The sequence below is a fragment of the Oncorhynchus masou genome, chromosome 30 (assembly GCF_036934945.1).
Source record: "Oncorhynchus masou masou isolate Uvic2021 chromosome 30, UVic_Omas_1.1, whole genome shotgun sequence".
NCBI classification, from domain to species: Eukaryota; Metazoa; Chordata; class Actinopteri; order Salmoniformes; family Salmonidae; genus Oncorhynchus; species Oncorhynchus masou.
In genome coordinates this window covers 50,949,567-50,965,146 of record NC_088241.1, presented here as the reverse complement: position 1 = coordinate 50,965,146, position 15,580 = coordinate 50,949,567, and the positions used below count along the sequence as shown (strand labels likewise).

The 15,580-nt window shown below is 43.9% G+C and overlaps 1 protein-coding gene across 2 annotated transcripts in view; it reads right to left on the bottom strand.

Annotated features, from left to right (window-relative positions):
* Window positions 1-15,580, bottom strand: part of sema5a (sema domain, seven thrombospondin repeats (type 1 and type 1-like), transmembrane domain (TM) and short cytoplasmic domain, (semaphorin) 5A) — a 209,735-nt gene that overhangs the window by 54,131 nt on the left and 140,024 nt on the right. For both annotated transcript variants that reach the window (XM_064949247.1, XM_064949248.1), the window contains exons 13-14: window positions 5,814-5,995; window positions 5,350-5,493 (exon numbers count right to left, since the gene is read on the bottom strand). In XM_064949247.1, coding sequence (XP_064805319.1) covers window positions 5,350-5,493; window positions 5,814-5,995 — 326 coding nt within the window. The remainder of the gene's footprint in view (window positions 1-5,349; window positions 5,494-5,813; window positions 5,996-15,580) is intronic.

Genomic DNA, 15,580 nt, shown 5'->3' with positions numbered 1-15,580 from the left:
CTATAGTTTTGCCAAGTTGGTTAGGACATCTACTTTGTGCATGACACAAGTCATTTATCCAACAATTGTTTACAGGCAGATTATTTCACTTAAAATTCACTGCCTCACAATTCCATTAGGTCAGAAGTTTACATACACTAAGTTGACCGTGCCTTTAAACAGCTTAGAAAAATGCAATGGCTTTAGAAGCTTCTGAGTCAATTGGAGGTGTACCCGTGGATGTATTTCAAGGCCTACCATCAAACTCAGTGACTCTTTGCTTGACATCAAGGGAAAAATAAAATAAATCAGCCAAGACCTCTGAAATAAAATTGTAGACCTCCACAAGCCTGTTTTATCCTTGGGAGCAATTTCCAAATGCCTGAAGGTATCACGTTTATCTGTACAAACAATGGTATGCAAGTATAAACACCATGGGACCACGCAGCCGTGATACAGCTCAGGAAGGAGACGGTTGAACCTACTTTGGTGCGAAAAGTGCATATCAAATCAAATTTTATTTGTCACATACACATGGTTAGCAGATGTTAATGCAAGTGTAGCAAAATGCTTGTGCTTCTAGTTCCGACCATGCAGTAATATCTAACATGTAATATAACCTAACAATTCCACAACAACTAATTTTTACACACAAGTGTAAAGGAATGAATCCCAGAACAACAGCAAAGGACCTTGTGAAGATGCTGGAGGAAACAGGTACAAAGGTATCTATATCCACAGAACAACGAGTCTTATATCGACATAACCTGAAAGGCCGGTCAACAGGAAGAAGCCACTGCTCCAAAACCGCCATATAAAAGCCAGACTACGGTTTGCAACTGCACATGGGGACAAAGATTGTACTTTTTGGAGAAATGTCCTCTGGTCTGATGAAACAAAAATAGAACTGTTTGGCCATAATGACCATCATTATATTTGCAGAAAAAAAGGGGGAGGCTTGCAAACTGAAGAACACATCCCAACAGTGAAGCATGGGGGTGGCAGCATCATGTTGTGGGGGTGCTTTGCTGCAGGAGGGACTGGTGCACTTCACAAAATAGATGGCATCATGAGGGAGGAAAATTATGTGTATATATTGAAGCAACATCTCAAGACATCAGTCAGGAAGTTAAAGCTTGGTCGCAAATGAGTCTTCCAAATGGACAATGACCCCAAGCATATTTCCAAAGTTGTGGTAAAATGGCTTAAGGATAACAAAGTCAAGGTACTGGAGTGGCCATCACAAAGCCCTGACCTCAGTCCTATAGAAAAATTGTGTGCAGAACTGAAAAAGCATGTGCAAGCAAGGAGACCTACAAACCTGACTCAGTTACACCAGCTCTGTCAGGAGGAATGGGACAAAATTCACTCAACTTATTATTGGAAAGCTTGTGGAAGGCTACCCCAAACTTTTAACCCAAGTTAAACAATTTAAAGGCAATGCTACCAAATACTAATTGAGTGTATGTAAACTTCTGACCCACTGGGAATGTGATGAAAGAAATAAAAGCTGAAATAAATCATTCACTCTACATTTATTCTGACATTTCACATTCTTAAAATAAAGTGGTGATCCTAACTGACCTAAGACAGGGAATTTTTACTAGGATGAAATGTCAGGAATTGTGAAAAACTGAGTATAATTGGATTTGGCTGAGGTGTATGTAAAATTCCGACTTCAACTGTATATGTGTACCTACCATAGGAGCCCTTGAAGCCTACCATTGACTATGAACATACCCAGTCCGACAGAGCTGCAGGAGTTGTGACCAGTTTTTGTTGGTTATGTTGTCGTAGTTGTGTCTATGTAACAGTATAACTTTAGACTGTCCCCTCGCCCATACCCGGGCACGAACCAGGGACCCTCTGCAAACATCAACAACAGTCACCCACGAAGCATCGTTACCCATCGCTCCACAAAAGCCGCGGCCCTTGCAGAGCAAGGGGAACTACTACTTCAAGGTCTCAGAGCAAGTGACTTCACCGATTGAAACGCTATTTCTCGTGCACCACGCGCACCACCGCTAACTAAGCTAGCCGTTTCACATCCGTTACATCTAGGGGGTATATGGGAGAGGTAATGTTGTCACATCCAGGTAGGTGTTTGTCCTCGCGTGCTGAGGGTGTCAGGTTCTTGTCCAGTTCTGGCATTTAGGTCGCCACAGACTAATACATGTCCCTGGGCCTGGAAATGGTTGATCTCCCCCTCTAGGATGGAGAAGCTGTCATCGTTAAAGTATGGGGATTCTATTGGGGGTATATACATAGCACACATGAGGACATTTTTCTCTGATTAGATAATACCCATTTTAATTTCTTGCCAGATGCAAAATGTTCCTGTTTTGACTAATTTAATAGAGTGGGTTAGGTCTGCTCTAAACCAAATTAGCATATCCCCTGAATATCTTTCCTGTTTCACACCTGGTAGTTTGGTGGAAGGGACTACCAGCTCTCTGTAACCTAGATGGCAATCAGTGGGTCCATCTTCTTTGTACCATGTGTCTTGTAGGATGACAATGTCTGTTTTTCCAATTTCTTTGATGAAGTCTGTGTTCCTGCTCTTTAGGCCAAAGACAGATGACCTTAGACCTTGTATATTCCAGGATGAGATAGTAAAAGCTTTGTGTTCCATAGTGTCTAGTGTTGTTTTTGTGTGGTTTATGCCCGAACCATCACAGTAGGTGTGAGCAGAGCATGTTGAGCATCTGATACATACCTCTTAGGTCGCAGAATGAGATATGGCCGGGTGTAATATTGGGGGTTGGGCCTGTTGCTCTGCTCACGGCTTGGGCATATGTCCTGCTGTCATGTTGAGGTCTGATATGTGGGGGCCTATATAGAGTGTGGCCAGGGTTTGCTTGGGGTGGTCTTAGCTGGTTGGGGTGTGGCTGGTGATGCTGTGGTCTGGGTGTAGTTCCTCTTGGCATGGGTTGTCTCAGTGCAGGTCCTTCAGGAGGGGGTCTTGCAGGTCTGGGAGGGTGTCTCGCTGGTCTCGGAGGGGTGTCCATTCTCTGTTGCTCCTGTGTGAGGTGCTGGAGCTACGGTTGAGGGTCCTTCAGGGTCCTGGCAAACAATGGGATGGCTGCCTTGTAGAGGTAGACCTGGTCCAGGGTGGAGTGATGGGCCAGGTATACATTAGGTTTTGAGGCATAGTCTTGTGAAATGCTTAGTTCTCTTTGTATGTTCTTTTGTATGTTCTCAGTGGATGTGTTGGGGTTGTCAAGACAGGGGAGCTGACAGGGGGGCTGTTAGGAGGGGTTGGTGGGTCCTGTGTTGTATGCTGCTGTATGGTGGCAGGGTGAAAGTATTTTTGTGGTAGCAGGGTGGAGATAACCACTTGTGCTTTGGGGAAAGTGGAAGATGTTTTTTCAATCACTCCCTTGAGTACAGTGGCCATCCTTTCCTGCTGCGTCCTCAGGAAATTTGTGCCCATGTGAATTATGATGTGGCTGGGGACCCTAGTCTGTCCCCTGACAACAGCTCCAGGGCATGCCTAGTGTTTGGTCACCAGAGTTTAGCAACTCTTGAATGTATTTGCCATTTGAGCCAATGAGTAGCACAATCTCTGGCTTTTGTATGTTCTCAGTTCTCTTTGTATGTTCTTTTGTATGTTCTCAGTGGATGTGTTGGGGTTGTCAAGACAGGGGAGCTGACAGGGGGGCTGTTAGGAGGGGTTGGTGGGTCCTGTGTTGTCTGTCCCATTGTTGTGTTGGAGTCGGGGTCTGGCTTCTCTGTGGGAGTGTCCTGCTTTCTGTCACACCTCAGCGTTCACCTCTTCATTCAGTGCCACGTGTGCCTCTAAGTTCTCTCACCTCAGTCCGTAGAGCAGCCAGCTCTCTCAGACTGCCGTCTCTTGACATAGGGCTAGTGTGCCTTTGTAGCACTGTGCCATGCCAGGGGATGGTCTGTGTGGAAAATGAAGTTGCTTATGTTCCCCTCTTTGTAGCAGTCAGCAAATAGTGTCTCTGGATTGTTCTTGAGGAGCTTTTTTTTGTACTTATTCCTTGCAATGTATTTTTCATATCCATGGGGTACTGTATTGTAATAACCTCTGAACAGGGATGAGCCAGGGGGGCTTCAAAAACCTCTACATTTGGGTGGATGGGGGAGCTGGGGAACTCTCCTGCCATTGTTAGGCTCAAGAGTTTTCACTCCTCTCACTTCACACTTAAGTGATAATTGATCAGTTCAGTTTCTTTCCTAGCAGCTTGGTACTTTGTAGCCTTATTTATTAAGCTTTACATAACACAATTCCCTCCAGATGATTGTCTTTTACTTTTAGCCTTCAGAAGTAAGTTCAGACTGAACTTTACTCACTCAGTGTTGTTGCAGACGGAATTTCCAGGTTCCGCTGTGTTTTTTTTGCAGGTATTGGTTTGTTAGAAGTTTTTTTCTTGATAGTTCTTGGTAGTAATAGTCCATTCAGGTCCATTCAGGTCATTTAGTCTTAAATCAAGGTGGAATTGTGATTTGGATTGAAGGTTTTGATGTTGAGGTTATTATCCTGTATTAGTCCTTGTGAAAAAATTCAGATTTATCTACATTTATCCAACTCTAATTCTATATTTTTTCAGGAGAACTCAGGAGCTCATGCTCTCGGTGTGTGTCGCTCTCTCTCGCTATCTATCCCCCTCCCTCTTTCCCTCCCTCCAGAGGTGGTCAATGAAATCAGCAGCATGATGTCTGGGTAGCTAAAAGAAGCTGGAGTCTCATATAAAGAATGCCCAAGTCCCCATGTTTCACTATGATGAAATGGACCATGTATAAATGACATATAGAGGAACAAAGTACCCAGACACTAAGGAATCTGTCTGAAGTTATTCTCATATTATTATTTACTTTGTTGTAAAGTTTCAGGTAAAGAAGTTTCACTTCAAACAACCTGTAGACGTGTTGACCTTCTCTACCTGCACTGTTTCATGTTCTCTCACTTTTATTTTTCTTCTCTCACTTTCTTTCTCTGCAAATCCCATATTTCAGAGGGCCACATCGGTTGCTTAGAAACCTTCAAAACATATTTTTTGGAGGTGATTATTCCAGACCAAAGCAGAGGATCCAGAGCTTCAGAAGGAATGCAGCTTCCCTCGTCTGTGTGGAGCTCAGATAATTACCAGGCTCAGAAACATCCCTCTCTCTCTTAATTGGCTGTCAGAGTCGGACAGAAGTGATTATGACAACAGTGAGGAATTTCTTCCAGCCATACATTTTACATTATAATGTATGACTGGCTAGATGAAGGACTCAAGACTTCTGTGACACTCACACCAGCAAGGGGACTGTGTGAGGTGATCTGGTGTGGATTTACGGTTGAGTATAAGTGGCTATGTGCGTGTGTACATGTGTATGAATTTATGTGTGTGAGTCCTGTACCTCTCCTCTCGGTTCTGCCCCACACACACTCGTCCTCCGTGGCGCGGGGTGGGGTTGCTGCAGGACCTCTGGCGGACCTGGAAGCCAATGCCACAACTGGTACTGCAGGGAGCCCACAGAGTCCAGGGGGTCCACGCTCCATTCCTATAGAGAAACACAGACCACAGGGTTACACACACAATGAGAAAGGCGGTGGAGAAAGATAGAATGCTTGCTATTGGGAAAATCTTTCTGTTGTCGAATTAAATATATACTCTATGTATTATCCATAACATGAACTGTAAGCTTGTGGTGTCTTTGTGAGAAAAGGGCAGATTGACAAATACAAATGAAAAGACAGACAGAAAGACAGACAGACAGACAGGCAGACAGACAGACAGACAGACAGACAGACAGACAGACAGACAGACAGACAGACAGACAGACAGACAGACAGACAGACAGACAGACAAACAGACATATACCTGGAGCAGTTGGCCACCTCCACGTTGAGTCCATGACAGGACTGACCCCCACACTGGGGTGTGGGGTTATCACACGCCCTGGTCCGACACAGACAGGACCCAGCACTGCCTCCATCAGTATTGATACAGGCCCCCCAGCCTGACCAGGACCCAAACCCTCCATCCACCGTCACATTACGCACCTGGGGAAAATACAGAGAGGAGGAAGAAAATACTTAGAACTATGTTGGAGGTAAATAGAAAAGAACGAAGGATAGAGGGGGAGAGAGATCGAGAGAGTTGGAATACAGGGAGGGAGTTTGAATAGGGGGGAGAAAGTTGAGGCGGATGGAGGGAGAGATAACTATACACAAACAGGAAGTTTCACTAAACCATATACTCATGTACGGTATATCCACAAGGGTAATGAATAATAATGTAGTCACTACAGATATGTAGATATGGACACTCTGAGATCCAAATAAGGAGATATATAAATAAAAAGACAGTATGATTTTTTTAAAGTATAATCCACAAGGGACAAAACACATACTTTAGCTGGGAAATGGATGATGAATGATGAGAGAGAGAAATAAATATTCACATACACACACATAGTTATTCATATAGAAATGTCCATTTGTATAAAACAGAAAACAGTGCAGAATTTCAATAGCAATGTATTACAAATGACGGCCTGGCCATACGGGCTAACTGGAAAGAAATGATGTGACATTCAAAACCACAGGTGATATGAGCCATGTAATGGTTACATTTCCGGCTAATTTAAAAAATGCTAAGAGCATTTTAACAACAGGAGAGAGAAGGCTTGATGTGTCACTGCTTTGGCGGGAACTGAAATAGCGTCTGCCCTTCTCTTATTGGTAACTGAACCCAGTCGACGGTCTAAATTGGAAGACATCTCAATGAGAGAAACATACTCTGGTGATTGGAGAGAGAGGGGGGGGGCAAGAGAGAGAGAGAAGGGGGGTGTGGAGCAGAGAGAGAGAGCGCAGAGAGAGGAAGAAAGAGAGAGGGAGAGGGGGGAGCAGAGAGAGAGAGAGCAGAGATAGGAAGAAAGAGAGAGAGAGAGAAACACCATTGTAAATACAACCCATATTTATGCTTATTTATTTTATCTTGTGTCCTTTAACCATTTGTACATTGTAAAAACACTGTATATACATAATATGACATTTGTAATGTCTTTATTGTTTTGAAACTTCTGTATGTGTAATGTTTACTCTTAATTTTTATTGTTTTTCACTTTATATATTATCTACCTCACTTGCTTTGGCAATGTTAACACATGTTTCCCATGCCAATAAAGCCCTTGAATTGAATTGAATTGAGAAAGAAGGGGGAGAGAGAGATAGACTTTTGACTTTTTGTCTTTCTTTAATGATACATCCTCATTTCATCAAAAGGGGAGGGGGGGCAGAGAGAGAGAGAGAGAGAGAGAGAGAGAGAGAGAGAAATAGAGAGAGGGGGGGAAGCAGAGAGAGAGAGGGGGGGGGCAGAGAGAGAGAGCCACCCCCACCACCCCCACCCACCTTCAAAAAGGAAATATCCCTGGTGCTGTATACTCACCTTGCCCTCTACCCCACGATACAAAACAACAACATACATCTCAATAATCAAAACCTAACTACTTCTACAATCATATATCCAACCCACCTTTCCCAGCTAAACACACTATATCTTCTGAAACATCTCCACACTTTTTAATAATTTTATAGAACTCAAATTCCACCCTAAGGCGTGCAGAGACCATCCCATTAAATAATAGTAAAGGGTCTGTTATCCCCCCACCTTTGACCCTGCTCCTCCTTGTTAGCCAAATAGCCAACTTTGCCTGAGCAAACAGAAAATTCAACAACCCGCATTTGCCAACCAGCTACTAGTGGCCAGGGCTCCATGTAGAACCCTCCACTGGAGGTCCCCTGACCTCTTTGGTACTGGGGGTTTGTAGAGCCTCCATCTATAACCCACCATACTCTCCGCCCCACATACCCCCTGCCACTGATGTGCCTTCACTCCTGTTAGGCTACTAATGTTCCTAACCTTAATGCAGAGCTTGTAGAAGGCTTTACCTCCCACCCCCTCAGAGGCTCAGAGTGTTAAAATCCAACAAGTCCTCCATCCCCCTTGCCAGTCCCCAGTCTCTGCCATCACCTTCAGTGGCGGAAACATTGGTGGCCCCTCCCCCTTTGGCCGCTCAAACACCCCCATTACCGGCTCACAACACCCCCGTTACCGGTTGTATTGTTCATTTCTAATGTTGTCATTCTGTCTTTTTAGGTTTTTTTTCTGTACTTTTTCTAAACATTTTCCACCGTACATTATTACTCTGAGACAAGTTATTCTGGGGATTTTGGGCACTCATTGCTTTTCCATTCTATGCTCGAATTACAGGGTTGTATAACCGGAACGCCCAGGGGGGCCGAAATAATGCGATCAAGTACATTTCGTGGAACATCAAAGGGGTTAATAACCCGGTGAAGCGTAAGAGGGTGTTGACACACTTAAAGGGTTTGAATGCAAATGTTGCATTTATACAAGAGACTCACTTGAGGACTGGTGAGCATTTTAGGATGCGTAGGGACTGGGTTGGTCATGTGTTCCACTCTAACTTTCATAGTAAATCAGGAGGTGCTACCATTTTGGTTGATAAAGCTACTCCCTTTGTAGCTTCTGAGGTTATTGCTGATCCTAAGGGACGATACGTCATAGTAACCGGTGAACTGTTTTCTACCCCTCTTGTTTTGGCTAGTGTTTATGCTCCCAATTGGGATGACGCAAGTTTCATTTCTTCCTTTTTGTCTGCTATACCCAAGTTAGATTCCCATTTGTTGATTTTCAGGGGGGGATTTCAACTGTAAAATGTCCCCAGTTCTTGACAAGTCCTCACGAACAACTACAGGCCCATCTAAATGTGCCCTACTTATTCAATCCTTTCTTCAGATGATCCTTTCTTCAATGTTTGAGGCCTGGCATTTCCTACATCCTACAGAAAGACAGTATTCCTTTTATTCTCATGTTCATCAAACTAACTCCCGGATTGATTACTTATTTTTGGAAAAAAAACTTCTGCCTAACCTTCGGCAGTGTACTTACGAGAGTATTGTTATTTCTGACCATTCACCATTAGTGTTTGAACTAGAGTTTCCCCAGCGACCTCCTATGTGTTATCAATGGCGTCTTAACCCCATTTAACTCTCAGATAAGGAGTTTGTCAATTTCATTTATTCTGAAATCACCTTATTCCTAGAAACTAATTCAACACCAGGTATGTCCTGCTCTACCATATGGGAGTCTCTCAAAGCATACCTACGTGGCCAAATTATTTCTTATACAGCCAACCAAAACAGAGTTCGCTCTCAGCAACTTCAGGACCTGAGCGAGTCCATAGCCACATTGGATGAGAAGTATTTTGCAGATCCTTCCTCTGATCTGCATAAACAGCGCCAACTACTCCAATCTGAATTTGATGAGCTTTCTACCAGGCAAGCTGAACAGTTACTCTTGCGAGGTCGGTACAGAGTGTATGAACAAGGCGACAAGGCCAGTAAAGTCCTTGCACATCAGATCTGTAAATCTGAGGCCTCACGTTTAATCCCACAAATAAGGACCCCGTCTGGCGCCACCACAGTTACAGTGCCATGCGAAAGTATTCGGCCCCTTTGAACTTTGCGACCTTTTGCCACATTTCAGGCTTCAAACATAAAGATATAAAACTGTATTTTTTTGTGAAGAATCAACAACAAGTGGGACACAATCATGAAGTGGAACGACATTTATTGGATATTTCAAACTTTTTTAACAAATCAAAAACTGAAAAATTGGGCATGCAAAATTATTCAGCCCCCTTAAGTTAATACTTTGTAGCGCCACCTTTTGCTGCGATTACAGCTGTATGTCGCTTGGGGTATGTCTCTATCAGTTTTGCACATCGAGAGACTGAAGTTTTTCCCATTCCTCCTTGCAAAACAGCTCGAACTCAGTGAGGTTGGATGGAGAGCATTTGTGAACAGCAGTTTTCAGTTCTTTCCACAGATTCTCAATTGGATTCAGGTCTGGACTTTGACTTGGCCATTTTAACACCTGGATATGTTTATTTTTGAACCATTCCATTGTAGATTTTGCTTTATGTTTTGGATCATTGTCTTGTTGGAAGACAAATCTCTGTCCCAGTCTCAGGTCTTTTGCAGACTCCATCAGGTACAGTTTTATATCTTTATGTTTGAAGCCTGAAATGTGGCAAAAGTTCGCAAAGTTCAAGGGGGACGAATACTTTCGCAAGGCACTGTATACATAAAGAGATCAATGATCAATTCAAACAATTTTACTCTGCGCTATACACCTCAAGACCCTTTGCTGATCGATTCCTTCTTTAATGCCTTGAATATGCCTTCAATTGATACAGACTCCCATGACTGTATAGAAGAAGAATTTACACCTGAGGAGATTGCAAAAGCAGTGTCCGCAACGAAAAGTGGTAAATCACCGGCTCTGGATGGTTTTCCAACAGAATTTTACAGGACGTTTTCTGGTCTGCTTTGGCCATTCTTGTCTCGACTATTTGCAGAGTGCCTTAATACCTCAAAGCTACCACCTAGTCTTTATCGGGCTTCAATTTCAATACTATTAAAGAAAAACAAAGACCCCCTGGAATGTGGATCCTATCGCCCAATCTCGCTTTTATACTGTAATTACAAAATCCTAGCCAAGCTTTTATCCATCCGTATGTAAGGCTCACTGCACCAAGTAATACACTCTGACCAGACTGGCTTTGTGAGAAAAAGGCATTTGTTTTTCAATATTATGCGCCTTGTGAATATACTGTACTCCCCAGCGTCGGAGGACCCGGAGGTGGTGGTCACTTGATGCGGAAAAAGCGTTTGACCGCGTTGAGTGGGATTACCTAACAGCTGCCCTTTAGAGATTTGGCTTTGGCCCCTAATTCATTGCGTGGATAAAGATTCTTTATTTTTCCCCCATGGCTTCAGTACGGAGTAACAACTTGTCCTCTATTTTCCCTTGCACCGCGGATCCAGACAGGGTTGTCCACTCTCCATCTTGTAGTTTGCTTTGGCAATCGAGCCTCTCGCCATTGCACTATGCTCTAATGATGCCATTCAAGGAATAATCAGGACGGGCTTAGAGCAGAAAGTCTCGCTATATGCTGACGACCTCCTTTAGTTTATCTCTAACCCTGATACCTCATAGCCACGTGCCTTATCTGTTCTTAAAAAGTGTTGAACAATCTCAGGGTACAAGCTGAATCTAGGCAAGAGTGAGCTTTTTCCTGTAAACAAGGGTGCTTTAAAGTGCTCTTTTACAAGTTCTCAGTTTAGGATTGTCCGGGATCAATTCACCTACTTGAGAGTTAAAGTGACAAGGAAATATTCAAATTTGTTTCAGGAAATCTTTGTTGCTCTAGCACAGTTTGAAACAATCTTTTACTCGTTCTCTTATCGGAAGGATTAATGTCACTGGATTTATTTCACTGGATCAAACATTCATGCATTTTATTTTGGGATGGCAAGGTACCACGGATTGGTAGAAAACATTTACAGAAGCCTAGGTCATTGGGGTTTTAGCTCTACCAAATGTTCAGACATACTATTGGGCTGCAAATTTCAGAGCCCTTCTGTACTGGCTGCAGACTGATCCTACTGGCCCTTAACCACTCTGGGTCCAGATGGAGTCTGAATCGTGTAAACCTGCTGCACTTTCTTCTGTGTTGTGCTCGTCTCTCCCAGTGTCCAGAGGAAAAAGGTGTGTCAACCCAATTGTAAAGCAGTCTCTTAAAATTTGGAATCAGTTCCGTTCAGCCTTTAGCCTCCGAGGCTTTTCTCTATCAGGCCCAATTAATCATAGCATTTTATTTCCTCCATCTCTGAATGATGGAGCTTTGCCATCTGGCACTCACTAGGCCTCTCCTCACTAGCCCAATTATTCTTTGATGATACATTTGCCTCTTTTGCTCAGCTACAGGAAAAGTTCAACCTCCCCCAATCCCACTTTTTCCGCTATCTTCAGACTAGGAACTTTGTCAGAGCTAACACACCTGAATTTCCCCATAGGCCTGTGAATACAGCTATAGAGACAATCTTGGAGCTGAACAAGCTTCCTAGGGGTGCAATTTCAGATGTATATGCAATCATTAATGACTTACAGAACCCTTCTTTGGTGCCTTGAAAGACTCGATGGCAAAAGGATTTGGGGGAGGAACTTGGGGAAGACACCTGGGAATCTGTGCTGCACAGGGTGCACTCGTCCTCTTTTAGCACTAGACACAGCCTCATTCAATTCAAGGTGTTTCACCGTATCCACTGGTCGGGGGCCAAACTTGGAAGAATATTCTCTGATTTTGATCCGCCCTGTGTCAGATGTAAAATGGAACCAGCCACACTGTTGCATATGTTTTGGAGCTGTCATAAACTGTCAGGTTTCTGGGAATGAATATTTCAATGTTTCTCTGATATATATGACACTGTTATAGATCCGTCTCCCCTTACAGCCCTTTTTGGAGTACTGCCCATAGGTACCCCCCTATCAAGAATCCAGTCAGACACTGTTGCTTTGCAACTCTTTTAGCTAGACGGCTAATACTATAGAACTGGAAGATGGCAGCTCCCACATCTTGTAAATATTGGGTGAGAGAAAATTCATGTGGGTACCCCAAACTGTTTAATGAGGCTTGGGCTCCATTCCGGTCTTACTTTAAACAGTCCATCCTCTGATGGCATTCCTATGAAAACCAAAATAAGTCTGTATTTGACCCCCCTGTGACTTAAGGGTTGGATGAGCCTTTCTTTGTGTTTTTTCTGTGGGGAGGGGGGTCATTAAGGTTGATGTGCTTATTGATTGTGACCTGCGGATGCCTTGTTCATCTTGCCCGGTCAGAGGCTAAAATGTGAGCTTGTTTTTCCTTGTTTTTTTATTTTTATTTTGACATTTTGTTCACTTCTAGATAAAATTATTTTTATTCTTTTTTTTATTTTAAAGCATTGCAAACGTTTTATTTTTGGTCCAGTGGATGGTCGGTCTGTGGCCATGACTGTCTGTGAGTGGTAGCATTTCTCCACCCCCTATCCCTTGACTGTTTACAGGAACAATGGTGAGGTGTTTGCTCTGTCCCTGTACTATAGATTGCCCTTTAACCTTTGTAGCCTTCTGCCTGGTGTGTTTAACTTGTCTAAAGTATGGTATCTTTAAAGCTATTTTTTTTAATGTATTATTATTATTTTTTTCTAGTTGAGTATATTATTTATATTGCCTTGTGTTGTCTTGTCTGTCTGTGTGTTTGTGTGTGTGTGTGTGTGTGTGTGTGTGTGTGTGTGTGTGTGTGTGTGTGTGTGTGTGTGTGTGTGTGTGTGTGTGTGTGTGTGTGTGTGTGTGTGTGTGTGTGTGTGTGTGTGTGTAAAACGTAATAAACAGAGTTTTCAAAAAAAAGATTGGGTCAGTCACAGTGGTCAGGTATTCTGCCACAATGTGCTCTCTGTTTAGGGCCAAATAGCATTCTAGTTTGCTCTGTTTTTTTCTTTCTAATGTGTCAAGTAATATTTTAGTTTTCTCATGATTAGTTGAGTCTAATTGTGTTGCTGTCCTGGGGCTCTGTGGGGTCTGTTTATGTTTGCTTAGGGGACTTTTCTTCAGGTTCACTTCTCTGTAGGTAATGGCTTTTGTTATGGAAGGTTTGGAAATCGCTTCCTTTTAGGTGGTTGTGGAATTTCTGGATTTTGATAATTAGCGGGTATCGGCCTAAAACTGCTCTGCATGCATTAGTTGGTGTTTTACGTTGTACACAGAGGATATTCTTACAGAAGTCTGCATGCAGAGTCTCAATTTGGTATTTGTCCCATTTTGTGTATTATTGGTTGGTGAGCAGACTTGTGTCTCAGATTGTTCCACAGCTTTGTGGAAGTTACCTGTGGCACTGATGTTTAGGTCGAGGTATGTATAGTGTGTTGTGTGCTCTAGGGCAACGGTGTCTAGATGGAATTTGTGTTTCTGGTCCTGGCGACTGAACCTTTTTGGAACAACATTATTTTTGTCTTACTGAGATTTACTGTCAGGGCCCAGGTCTGGCAGAATCTGTGCGGAAGATCTAGGTGCTGCTGTGAGCCCTCCTTGGTTGGGGACAGAAGCACCAGATCATCAGCAAACAGTAGACATTTGACTTCAGATTTTAGTAGGGTGAGGCCAGGTGCTGCAGACTGTTAAAGTTCCCTCGCCAATTCGTTGATATATACTGTATGTTGAAGAGGGTGGGGCTTAAGCTGCATCCCTGTCTCACCACATGGCCCTGTGGAAAGAAATGTGTGTGTGTACATGGATTTTATCATGTTGTATGTTTTTCCCCCAACACCACTTTCAAATAATTTGTATAGCAGACACTCATGCCAAATTGAGTCAAAGGCTTTTTTGAAATCAACAAAGCATGAGAAAACTTTGCCTTTGTTTTGGTTTGTTTGTTCGTCAATTAGGGTGTGCAGGGCGAATACGTGGTCTGGAATATCTACAGCCTAAGAGATGGTAGTCATTTTTGTTGTGCCAGAACTTCTGGGGTTTTCCACTCCTCCTCCCCCAGCAGCCGCAGGTCACCCAGCCTTAGTAAACCCGCTGCCATCAGTCGCTTCTGCAGGGTGGCCGACTGAACCGATCTCAAAAGTATGACTGAATTGTGGAATATAGGCTCCTCCCACACCGACAGCCCTTAGCAACTGCAAGGCCCTCAGAACCGCAGAGAAAAAAAATCAGAGAGACCTGCTGTACTCAGCCTCTCCAGCCTCATGAGGAAGAACTGCCAGTCCAACCCTAATCCACCAGCTCTCCTCAGCAGCACGCATGCTGGTTCTCTCCAGCCGACCTCAGTATGGTACAGCAGTCTCTGCGACGCCTATAGTCGGAATGCAGCCACCCTGCTCTCCAATTCCACCAGGCCCTGTCCTCTTTCGTGGAGTGCCAGAAACAAATCAGTCAGCTTGCGTTGCAGGTCTTCGATCAGACCGGCAGGGAGGGTTGAGGACGGCCAGTTTATACCACAGGGAGGATGCTGCCAGGTTGTTGATTATCAGCACCCTCCCGCTATATGACACTTGGGACAGGAGCCACCTGGCCAGTCTTGACACCACTGCCTGTGACAGCCACTCCCAGTTCTTCTTGACCCACCTCTGTGAGCCCAGGTACAGCCCCAAAATGTTAAGCCCTTCACAACCCCACTTCAAACCCCTTGGAAGCCCCCTGTCCAGCACATTCCCTGCAGTCTCCTGCGTAGGAGGCCCAAAAAAGGCTCAATGGCTAGTGTATATAACTGCCCCGATAGATCATTGTCTGATGCCCCGTCTAACCCAGACTGGCCTACTGAGCCCCACTCCCACCTTGACCATACATGATGCCCCAGCATACAACATCTTCACACAAGAACCAAAAACCTTTCCCCAAACATCACATTAAACAGATTATCATGGTCCGCTCTATCAAAAGCCTTCTCTTGGTCTAAAGAGACCAGTCAGAGTTCACATTAGAAACTCTTGATAAGTCTAACATGTCCCTTATGAAGGACAAGTTGTCCGTGATTGAGCGACCCGGTGTGTACTATAGAGTCTTTATTATTCTCCAGATTTTTTTTATAAAGCTCCTCTGGAAGTCCTTCGACCCCCGGTGCTCGGCCGGGGGACATCTTGGTTATGGCCTCTGCCGGTTCATGGGACAACAGAGGAATGTCCATTTCATCCATCAGTGCCAGAGAGAGCTTAGGGAGTTCTGCAAACAAAACC